General features: G+C 36.9%; 1 protein-coding gene across 1 annotated transcript in view; it reads left to right on the top strand.

Annotated features, from left to right (window-relative positions):
* The window catches only part of FAM171B (family with sequence similarity 171 member B), an 80,072-nt gene extending 69,807 nt beyond the window's left edge, over positions 1-10,265 (top strand). The window contains 3 exon segments of the mRNA NM_001206755.1: positions 561-677; positions 5,310-5,433; positions 5,680-10,265. Coding sequence (NP_001193684.1) covers positions 561-677; positions 5,310-5,433; positions 5,680-7,027 — 1,589 coding nt within the window. The 3' untranslated portion in view covers positions 7,028-10,265.
* Positions 10,266-12,424: the final 2,159 nt, after the last annotated feature.

The raw sequence follows: 12,424 nt of genomic DNA, 5'->3' as shown, positions 1-12,424 counted from the left end.
CATTATTTGGAGAGTATGATTTCCCTAAGTTGCTGCTAAGTCACTTCAGTCGTGTCCGACTCTGTGCAACCCCACAGACGGCAGCCCACCAGGCTCCTCTGTCCCTGGGATTCTCCAGGCAAGAACACTGGAGTGGGTTGCCATTTCCTTCTCCAATGCGTGAAAGTGAAGTCGCTCAGTCATGCCCGACTCTTAGCGACCCCATGGACTGCAGCCCACCAGGCTCCTCTGCCCATGGGATTTTCCAGGCAAAAGTACTGGAGTGGGGTGCCATTGCCTTCTCCAACTCTTAAATAAATACCCTTTTTATATTTATATAAAATTTATATTGATTTTATATATTATATAAAGTTTATTTATATTGATTGTATATTCTTTGGTCATAAATTATTCTATTTAATATATTATGATATATATTATCCCATGAAAATATATTGTCACAGTTTTCATCTTTGAAAATATCCTACAAAGTATTCTGTACATGACTATCAGCAAACTCCTATTAGCATTCAAGATATATAAGGTAACTGATTAGTACTTTTTTTTGCCTTCCTTTTTAGGTGCGTGGGTAAATCATGGCCAGGGAATGGTCAAGGAATATAACAGTCATTTAATTTGGACATATGATGCACCACATTTGGGCTACTGGATAGCAGCTCCACTTCCAGGAACTAGAGGTATGGTAAAAATGAAACAAAATATAAACTTAAAAAAATCCAATAGTCATGCTGAAACTGATATTAGTTTCCCATTTTATTGTAAGCATTGCTACTTACTGTATTACACTGGAAAAAGCTCCTAGTCTCTTGATCTCAGCTTTATTTTACTATAGTAAAATTAGAAAATATCTATATTTTACTATATTTACTATAGTAAAATATAGAAAATATCTATATTTTCCAGATATATAGGGAAAGATTAAGTTCCATGAACTCTAGGGTCCTTTACAGCTGTAATACCTGATGAATCTGAAGTACAAAGTTTATTCAAATGAAGAATTTTCTTAGTTTGCTTTTTATGAATGAATTCTACCCAGATCAGTTAAGAGCTTTTGATTGCAAACAACAGGAGCAGAGTTTGGATAATTAGAAATATGTAGTAGGATATCAGGAGTTTGCAGGATCCTAGGGAAGGCTGAAAAAGCAGACTGTAAAAGGCAGGAATCCTAGAGGACCCAGTTAGCAGACCTGCTCCACTGTCTTTGGAAGATTGCTGCTTCAAGATAGCGGAACCTAACCCTTTGCAGTCTTTTCCTCACACTGTTCCTGATCTTTCTAGGGATGAAGAATTTGCAGACTTAGATCATGAGCATTTTCCTTGGTGGGGGTGTGGTGGGGACGAGGGACTGTTGAATAATAGTGTCCCCAGTGTTCATAGGATAAGACAGGTGATGGCCCAAATGAAGATTGGCCTGACATGTGAACAGAAGGTGGGCAAAAACCAAGAGCTGTGTGCTAGAAATGGTCTTATTCATATTCTAGGAGAAATAAGTGTTTCATTTTTCCTGGATTTAACTGGTATCAAATTAACATGGTATCAGTCTATCTATATACTTTGTACTTAGAAAACCTACATCTTGAGTTGTGTAAAAGTCTCAAAATTCTCAAACATTGCATATCTCATCCATTAAGTCATCTTAAAAAAAGAAATACTCTAACCAGCTGTCATGTAGCCTGGCTGCACCGTGGGCCGGCAACCACTCATTAGGTCTCCTGGGTGTTCACTGGTATGAGTTGAGTTGCTTCTTGGTTTTCCCTGCTGCACACTCTGCTAAGTCAACTCTCCAGCTGTCAGCATCTTGTTGCTCCTGTCTTTGATCTCATTCTCCTTTAACCTGTGGACATGTATATTTATAAAAACAAGACAGAGCAAAACTTTCAGTGTCCTTTTTGTAAAGTTTAGGGAAAGTGTAAAAGCTGAATGCATATGTCCCTCCTTCATCTTTAATTGGGTCAGAAGTAATTCTTTTGGTTTAGCTAGTGTCTTGGCTTCCAGCTGAAAGGCAGCTGCAACCTGGCTATTTCATGCTGTTCAGGAATAGTCCTTGTACATGCCCTGATCCAGGTTACGGATAACATTTTACATCCATTTCTCAGTAGCAGTGTATCAGCTAACTTTGTTATGGCTGCCTATTTGAAAGCTTTGAGTTTTTTGAAACTTTTTATGTAGTTTATTTTTATTTTACATTTGACAACCTTCCATTTTTAAACCATGCAAGGTAACAAGACTTTATTTCAAAAATGAAGCTAAAATAGAGTATTTGAGTAGAAGAAATATGAGCTATTAACCATTATAATCATGAGGAATGTTCTGTTTTTATTTCAATGTAGTGCTTATGAGTTTATATTTATCTAGAAAACAGAGGGTGATTGCTTTTGTTGTTTATGGTGCAAAATATCATGCAGTCTTGCCAGCTGTCTGATCTTATTGTATTCTAAATTTGCAACTATAAAATATTGATGAAAAAGAACAATTAATATTTAATACTTCAACTCAACTAAATCCAAGTTATTTCATTTCTGATAAAAATAACCACAGGAGCACTTGAGTTTTACAGAGAAATGTGGTTTCCACTAAAAATATACCATTTATGCAAGATGACTGAATTATAAGAGCTGAAGTAATTTTCTAAAATAGAAGTTTTATTTTGGCTTTTATGTTGGGAACAATTTTGTGTGAATCAGAGTACTAACAGAAATGTAGGATTATTAAGATAATTTCTAGTTATGCTTTTGAAAGGTCCATATGAAAAATATGGGTAACATTAATTTGATTGTAGTTCTGGCTCTGACAGTAATTAACAGGGTGAACTTGAAATAGGTACTTACCCATCTGAGTATTAGTTTTCCTTTTTCTAAATTGCAGGAGTTGGATATGAGGATCACTCATGTCCCTAAACAGTTTAGGATGCAAATATTACTGTAAAATCAAACTGGTTTTGTGATGGGCTGGTTAGTGTCTGGTGTGCTGAAGCTATAATTTGGTTAATAATATTACTAAATATGTTTTTAAAATAAATCTTAAACCAATTTCTAGAAAAAATATTAAGTGCAAAAAATTAAAATCAATTAGTTTTTCACATATTATTATAGGTAAGTAGGTAGCTGAGTATAGAATTAAACAAGTACCATTAATTTTCAAATATCAGAATGAAAATTTATATAATTTTCTAACTTTCTGACCTCTCTTGGGCACGTGCATACACACTAACACACACACACATGCAGTTGTATGCTTTTCTGCTGTTGTCATACACGTAAGATCTGGGACAGATGTAACAATGTCAGCCTCTTAATTCCAAAGGTGAGTTCTGTTGGAATTCTGTGGAGTGAAAATTGCTTACATTACTCAATTGTGAAAACGTATATTCAGATATTCTTTGGAGAAGAACTTGAATTTCACCCAGTTATAGTCTAACTACTCTGTTGCAGCTCTGGATCGTAAATAGTAATCTACAGATAGAGTTGTTACTCTTATCTTTTTTCTTTGAAGAAATTTCATATTGTGCGATGCTGTGCTTGCTTGCCTACTCAATATGATAAACATTTTATTTTCAGTTACCAGTTAAAAGAGTATTCAGTACTAGAGTGCCCGTTCTTCTATAACCTTGACATTTCATTTAACAACAGTGGTATTATATAGCCAACACTTGCTGAGTGCTTATCATGTGCTAAACACTGTTCTCAATATTTTATTTAATCATTGTAACAGGTATGACAGCTGTGCACTGAGACATAAGTGAATGAAGCTTGCCCAACACCACACAGAAAGGGTGAAGCCAGGATTCCAGTTCAGGCACTCTGGCTTCGAAGTCTGAATGCATAAACAAAACACTGCTTCTCCAAATCCTTTAATGTCACTACACTTTGGTCAACTTAGATGATGTAAAAGTTAAAGGATCTAAGTCTTTATGTGTCCTTAGTCTTTCCAGTGTCCTTGGTGAAGTTGAAAGCCTCATGCTGGACTTTTTCTTATGGTTGAGATGAGCGGAAAATCAGGTGTCTCATCACCCCCAACACACATTAGAATCCAGTTGATACTGATCAGTAGACTTGTATACATTTCTGAGCAAAATTAAGTCCTAGTGATGTTGAAACATTACCTCAAGGTAAGTTACGTCTACTTTCATGCAGGATATTCAGAACCTCCACTGATCATCCCCATGCTTAGTCTGCTTTTACTGCAGTTAAGCTAATTCCAGGGGCTTCCTTGGTGGCTCCATGGTAAACAATCTGCCTGGCAATGGAGGAGATGCAGGTTTGATCCCGGGGTTAGGAAGATCCTCTGGAGAAGGAAATGGCAACTCGCTCAAGTATTCTTGCCTGGAATATCCCATGGACAGAGGAGCCTGGTGGGCTACAGTCCATGGGGTTGCAAAAGAGTCAGACATGACTTAGCAACTGTACAAACACAACAAAGTAATTACCACAACATTGTATATATGTGTTCTCATAAAGAAGAATAATGGGTCACCGTCTTCTGCTGGGCTTAGCTTATGGGGATCATGGCGCCATGTTATTCTAGAGTCCTGTCAAGGAGTTACAACTTGATTCTTCAGGCCCCCTAATTTTTGCATTCTCATTGGTCTTTTCATCCCTGTTTACTTTAGCAAATTCTTTTTAAAGAATTTTAAAGGATTCTTTTTATCTTTAAATTTTCTTTTTAAATTGAATACAGCTAATATCAACGCTCACTATATTCTATCTCAAAACCTCTTTGCACAAAGCTCTCTTTAGAAATATTTTTGTTCCAGCACACATTTTGCTACCACATAATTTCGGTCACTATTTTTACTACCTCTTGCAACAGTTTCCTTACTGCTTGACTTGGAAGCCAGTGTCACATATTTTAAGTTCTGTAACAGCAGGACTTTAGCATCTTGGTATCATTTTCTATAACATTCAGCATCAGTAACAAATAAGCCTGCTCTCTATTTGTTGCTTTCATTTTGTGACTGTTGGGCTTGACTTGGTTCAGTTTTAAGATTTTTTCTCATTCCAGAACCTAGGTTAAAAGAATAGCAAAACTTTAGGATATACTTTTCACTTAGTAGAAGACCTTAGCAGAGGACAGGCAGTTTATACAGTCTCATTTAAGGTGCTCATATCTCACTGGGCACAGCAAGTCAACTGATTAAATCTAACGGGGGTAGGGAAAATATTTTCCATCCACAGAGAAGCCTGCCATGGGAGGGGGACAAATTAATAGACCTGTGTACACATCTTTAATCTGCCTCACCCAGGATAGGACACAGTTGAAAGTCTGACCTAAAGTAATATATTTTCTCTTTGTTATTTTGAACTATTTAGGGTCAGGTATGAATGGAGATTCAAAGGACATAACTGCCTACCACACAGTATTTCTTACAGCCATATTAGGAGGAACAATAGTCATTGTCATTGGATTTTTTGCTGTACTTCTTTGTTATTGCAGGTAAGAACAATAGTAATGTGTGCGAACACAAACTGATATTAGTGTCATGTAAATTCTGTGTGTTACAAAGTTTGTAGAAAGCAGTGGTTTGATATTTAAAATATAGATTAAAATAAAAAAGATATATTCTAACAGTAGCATTTTATATATATAATAAACATGAGATTTTTTTTTTTTTAATGAAACCTTCTAGATAAGTTTGAAAAAAAAATTTTTTTTTTTTTTTTGCCTTCTCTTCTACTCTAGGGATAAGTGTGGTACTCCACAGAAAAGAGAAAGAAATACCACTAAACTTGAGGTCCTCAAGAGAGACCAGACAACTTCAACAACTCACATAAATCACATCAGTTCAGTCAAAGTTGCATTAAAAACCGAGGACAAATCACAGTTATTCAATGCCAAAAGCTCCTCGTACAGCCCTCAGAAAAAGGAATCATCCAAGGTGGAAGCAGAAGAAAGAGTTTCCATGGTGAAAACTCGGGACAATTTAAAAATCTACAATGAAGATGTTTCGTTTCTGTCAGTCAATCAAAATAATTACTCCAGAAACCCAGCACAGTCTTTGGAGCCCAATGTGGGGTCCAAACAACTTAAACATGTTAACAACAATATGTCTTCGTCTCTAGGTGATACGCAAGAGGAAAAGAGGTACCTCACAGGTAATGAAGAGGCATATGGGCATCCCCACGTTCCAGAGCAGATCATGCACATCTACAGCCAGCCCATAGCCATCCTTCAGACATCTGACCTCTTCCCCACTCCAGAGCAGTTGCATCCTGCTAAGTCAGCTACTCTGCCAAGAAAGGGACAGTTAGTCTATGGCCAACTGATGGAACCAGTAAATAGAGAGAACTTTACACAGACATTACCAAAAATGCCAATGCATTCTCATGCCCAGCCCCCAGATGCCAGGGAAGAGAACTTCCCACTGGAAGGTCAACAGAGTTTGCCATCCCAAACTTCAGATTGGAGTCGGTATTCAAACAGCCTCCTGGAATCTGTTTCTGTTCCTGGAACACTAAATGAAGCTGTTGTAATGACTCCGTTTTCATCGGAGCTTCAAGGAATTTCAGAACAGACCCTCCTAGAACTGTCCAAAGGAAAGCCCTCCCCCCACCCCAGAGCCTGGTTTGTGTCTCTTGATGGAAAGCCGGTCGCACAGGTGAGGCACTCCTTCATAGACCTGAAAAAGGGCAAGAGAGCCCAGAGCAATGACACGAGTCTGGACTCTGGGGTGGACATGAATGAGCACCACTCCAGTAGAAAACTGGAGAGGGAGAAAACGTTCATCAAAAGCATGCATCAGCCTAAGATCCTTTACTTAGAAGACTTAGACCTGAGCAGTAGTGAGAGTGGAACCACTGTCTGCTCTCCAGAGGACCCAGCTTTAAGGCACATCCTAGATGGAGGGAGTGGAGCCATCATGGAGCACCCTGGGGAAGAGTCCCCAGGAAGAAAAAGCACCGCTGAAGATTTTGAAGCCAATATATCCCCCACTAAAAAAAGGGGCAGACCACCACCACTAGCCAAGAGAGATAGCAAAACTAACATCTGGAAGAAGCGAGAGGAACGCCCACTGATTCCCATAAATTAACACCAAGAGTGGTTGTGTCTCTGTTGTCTCGTGCTGTTTATTCTTGCTTTTTATTGTAAATTGCTGTGTGAACTTCTGAAGAAGCTGAGACTGAGCAATCTCATGGTCCCTGGACATGTCTCAAGCAGAGTAAATAGTAAACTGGTAATTCAGTAGTGAGAAGGCTACCAAGAAATGCTTTTTTCTGGCCTATGCTTTTTATTTATTTTTGGGTGATGAATTTGAAGTATCTGAGGGTTCAAAATGTAAAATAGTACCTGAAATTGTTGCTCAGTCATCAAGTTGAGCCCTGACTCTGAAGAATAACAGTGAAAAGTGTGCTTCTAAAGTTGCTAAAGTTCAAAAATACTGCTTTTGCTTTAACTACCCCTGTGAAACATTTAGAAATGAAACTGTATTACTCTTGTGAAATGTTACTATTATATTCTCCACTGCATATACTTGAAAATAACTGGATAAATGTTCTGGATTGATGTTATTCTCGAGTTCAAAGGCCAAACCACATTTTCTTTCATTTTAAACAGCATGTATATTGTATCAACCCAAAAGTAAATTCCATACTCACCTAAGATGGGCAAGAAGCTACTTGGTTGTTAGAGAGGGAAATGCCAGCTCTTTGGTTGTTTTTGGATAAAACTTCACAGAATAAAAAGATGTTAGTTTATCTAGAAATCTGAGAAATGAATGTTCTGATACTGAATTTTTACTTAAAAATTTCTTGCCTTGCCCCCTTCCCCATTACCAAAAGGGGAAGTGAGCTTAGCTGTCAAGAAAATTTTTTACCAGTCTTTAAAAAAATAAGTCATTCCTCCCACTCCCCAATCTTTAAGGCTCACTGATACATATAGACTGAAATTACTTTTCAGATATTTCTTCTATTCAAAAAAAGTCACTTAAACTATTAAACTTGATTTTTAAAAATCAATGAATTGAAAGTTTCTTATAAACATCCAAACTTAAAATATGTGGAGCTAAAGGAAATAAACGTTTCAATTTTTTCTGAAATGTCAAGCAGAAAAAACATGCCATTTCTCTTGAGATTCAAGAATACCTTCAGGATCCCAGGTATACATCCAGATTTTTTTGTTGCTGACATTCTAAAAATGTTTGGGAACAACAGTTTCAATTTCACAGGAAAAGTAAAAGATTTTTATTAAATCACGTAAATGCTTTTAAGTTATATAACATTTTTTTTCCAGATTTGGAAGTAATATATTCTTTCCATCATAGCAGAGAATTAGTGTGAACACATTCAAGAACTGTTTTTAAATTTTAAGTGCTTTCAACTCTGAATTATCATTCATGTCCTAAAAATGAAATTTTGTTAATTAAAATCAACTCATCTCATTTTTCTTAAAATTTCCATAAAGGCAAATGTCTGAAGCAGCTTACCCTTTTCCTTGGGGCGGGGCGGGGGCAGGGAATGAAACTAAATTGCTTTATTTCTCATGCACTAGTAATTAAGATGGGAGCAACATAGAGACCCAAGGCACATAAACAAGTTGGTAAGAACTAAAATTAACCACATTAGCTTCAGTCAAACTGTAGATAGATAGACAACAAAAGACAACAGCTTTTCCCCCAAGGCAGTAGACTTCAGCCAGGTTTTCCCTGTAACCATTTCTGAAGCATAGAACCTGTCAGATAACATTCCTTTCTGTATTAACCCAAAGAATTTAAAGATCTAGGTAAAAGTTTGCTATATTCTACCCCAATCCATAGAAGAGAGAAATGTTTTGGTTAATTTACTACATTTACTTTTTTGAGGGAGGGGGTGATAAGGTCCAAAATTAGAGGCAGTTTCTTACTGGTTTTACACAGAAAGATGTATTTAAGGTGACATAAATGAAAATGATTTGGAAAAGGTTAAGGAGTTAGTGCTCTGCTGAAGTGCCTTTGATATAGACTTGCTTTATTAGAAGGATATGATAACATCTTTCTTAAATGTGCATTTTCTTTCTGTTAGCCAAATTAAACAGATGTGCAGTTTTTATTATAAATATAGACCTAGTGTTTCACGTTGGAACAATGAATTTTGCATGCCAGTAACATCTCTTTGTGTATTTAATTCTTTTTTCAGTCTAGTTTATATTGATAACATTATGTTGGAATGAAGTTAGAAACTATATAGTAATGTACTGACTTTGACATTTTAAGTGTATATTTTTCCCACCCTTAAAAAATGTTCAATCTCTCATCTTGGTAATGGAATACACACTTTGATATAAGGGTATGCCATTAAGGTATGCCACTTACTCATTCTTGTGTAAAGGAAATGAGAAGATGTATCCCCAAGGGCTTTTCTAGAAATACTTTTGTTGGTTTCAGAATAAAATCTTATTTTTTTATACACTGCACATTCTGTTCTCAATTGGGAAGTATAGGTAATTCATCTTTTTCTAATGATCCAAAATGTGTAACTTCTCATTTGTGAGTAGTTCACAAATTTCCTGTTAAAGAGCTGAAGCCATCTACTTTTTCTTAACCCAAGTGATAATAAACCGGCAATATTCACAACTTTCTTAAAATTTTTAAATTGAAAACCACCACAGTTTTTTGCAAATGAAAACCTTGAGAATTTTAGTCACAAATTGTTAACATTTGTGGATCCTTTGTATATACTTTGGATATAACTTAAAAGCAAAATTATCCCTCAAGGAACTGATGGATTCATTTACTAAAGCACAGCTATATGTATTTTTGAATACATATGATATTGAATTTGTAAAATCCATTTGTATGACATTTATGCAATTGTATAGGGATTACGCCCTTTTATAATACACAGTATACCACGAAGGTCACAAATATTGAGGAATAAAAGCACTTCTTTGCTTTGGCAATCATTTTCAGATCACTTTCTGTATGTTTGAATCCTCTGGTATCAATACATAGTATAAAGTTTTGGGGATCTTTGGGTCAAATGATGTCCCTCAAAACTTCCAGGAAGGTGAAGCTCAAAGTTACGTATTCATTTATAGGGAATGAGTTACTCATTTCTCCGTGTACTAGAGTTGTAAAGAATTTAACTATGTTAATTTCCGTCTCAGAACTAGAATTGACATTTTGCCCTCCGTTTCCAGGTGTTTCTATCTTTTGTATTCTCTCCTCAGAGGAATCTCACATTTCAGTGTATTTATGCCATCACTACTATATTTACTGCTGGAAATTGTTAAAAATCTGATGATTTGTAAAAATGTTAAACGGTTCATTAAAGATAATAAAATCTAAAAATGTATCTGATGCACTGTTTTATTTTGGGTAAACTATGAAACATTCCTTCCTAAATTGTTATTTAATCTGGTAGATGAATATTCAATTATTTTCTTGATTACACTCCCTATAGTAAAATAAATATTTGAATACCCTATGTTTATATAATGAACTTGATTTCTCTTTGTATTTCATGTTCTCCAAAGTTCACATTTTGACTATTAAAGCTGAATATAGACAAATCATTTTCCCATTCAATGAGAAGACTTTACAAGATAATGAAAATGAAAGTGTTAGTCTCTCAGTCATGTCCAACTCTGTAATCCCATGAACTGCAGCCTGCCAGACTCCTCTTTCCATGGGATTCTCCAGGCAAGAATACCGGAGTGGGTAGCCATTCCTTTCTCCAGGGGATCTTCCTGACCCACAGATTGAACCCCCGTCTCCTGTACTGCAGGCAGATTCTTTACCATTTGAGCCTCCAGGGAAGTCCAGAAAATATGACAGCTATTTTCGGAGTTGTAGTTTTTATATTCTAAGTAAAAACAATAGAGTACACCCTCCCATATCCCCTGTAAAAAAAAAAAGAAAAAATTCTTTTAGCTTTAAACCTAAGACTAATGATAACACTAAGGCTGTTTGCTCAGTTAATTGAACAGTGCTTAGGTTCATGTATTGGGTTGGCCAGAAAGTTCATTTGGGTTTTTCCAGATCATAGAGAAAAACAAGAGAATTCCAGACAAACATCTACTTCAGCTTCATTGACTAGGCTAAAACCTTTGTGTGGATCACAACAAACTACAGAAAATTCTTAAAGAGATGGGAGTATCAGGCCACCTTACCTGCCTCCTGAGAAATCTATATGCAGGACAAAAAGCACCAGTTAGAACCGGACATGGAACAATGGACTGGTTCAGCACTGGGGAAAGTGTACATCAAGGCTATATATTGTCACCCTCTTATTTAACTTAAATGTGGAGTACATCATGTGAAATGCCGGGCCAGATGAAGCTCAAGCTGGAATCAAGATTACGAGGAGAAAAATCAACAACCGTACACGTGGCGGAAAGTAAAGAGGAACTAAAGAGCCTCTTGGTGAGGGTGAAAGAGAGTGAAAAATCTGGCTTAAAACTCAACATTCAAAAAACTAAAATCATGGCATCCAGTTCCATCACTTCGTGGCAAATAGATGGGGAGAAAAGTGGAAACAGTCACAGATTTTGTTTCCTTGGGCTCCAACATCACTGCAGATGGTGACTGCAGCCATGAAATTAAAAGACACTTGCACCTTGGAAGAAAAGCTATGACTAACCTAGACAGCATATTAAAAAGCAGAGACATTACTTTGTCAAAAAAGTCCCTCTAGTCAAAGCTATGGTTTTTCCAATAGTCATGTATGGATGTGAGAGTTGGACCATAAGAAGGCTGAGTGCTGAAGAATTGACACTTTTGAGTTGTGGTGTTGGAGAAGACTCTTGAGAGTCCCTTGGACAGCAAAGAGATCAAACCTAAAGGAAGTCAGTTAAGGAGTCAATCCTAAAGGAAATCAATGCTGAATATTCATTGGAAGGACTGATGCTTCAATACATTGGCCACCCAATGTGAAGGGCTGACTCATTAGAAGAGACCCTGATGCTGGGAAAGATTGAGGGCAGGAGGAGAAGGGGACGACAGAGGATGAGATGGCTGGATGGCATCACTGACTCAATGAGTCTGAGCAAACTCCGGGAGATGGTGAAGGACAGGGAAACCTGGCGTGCTGCAGTCCATGGGGTTGCAAAAAGTTGGACACGACTGAGCGACCGAATAACAACAAAACCTGACTTCCATGTTTTTAGGCATTTTGTACAACTTATATAAATAAATATGGTACCAGAAATAACTTTGGTCAATTCTAATGGGAATTATAGTCTGAATCCACTCACAAATACAATGGAGATTATAACCCTCAACACTGGAGTTGAAATAGACACTTCAGTTTGGATCCCTCCCAAGGGCAAGCCAGGCCATAGCTACCTTTGTCAGGGCCTGGTCTCCATCTAGGAGAGTATGGAGTCTTAACAGAAATGATGCAGCCCCTGGAGGAGTCATGCAAGACTCAAACTCACATGGAATTGGTTGTAATAGAAAATAAGATTTCATAAATCATAATGAGAAATTTAGCTGCCAAAGAGATTGAAGTTC

Source organism: Bos taurus, chromosome 2 (genome assembly GCF_002263795.3).
Source record: "Bos taurus isolate L1 Dominette 01449 registration number 42190680 breed Hereford chromosome 2, ARS-UCD2.0, whole genome shotgun sequence".
NCBI classification, from domain to species: Eukaryota; Metazoa; Chordata; class Mammalia; order Artiodactyla; family Bovidae; genus Bos; species Bos taurus.
The sequence above is the reverse complement of the archived record's forward strand: the minus strand, read 5'-3'. Positions and strand labels throughout refer to the sequence as shown.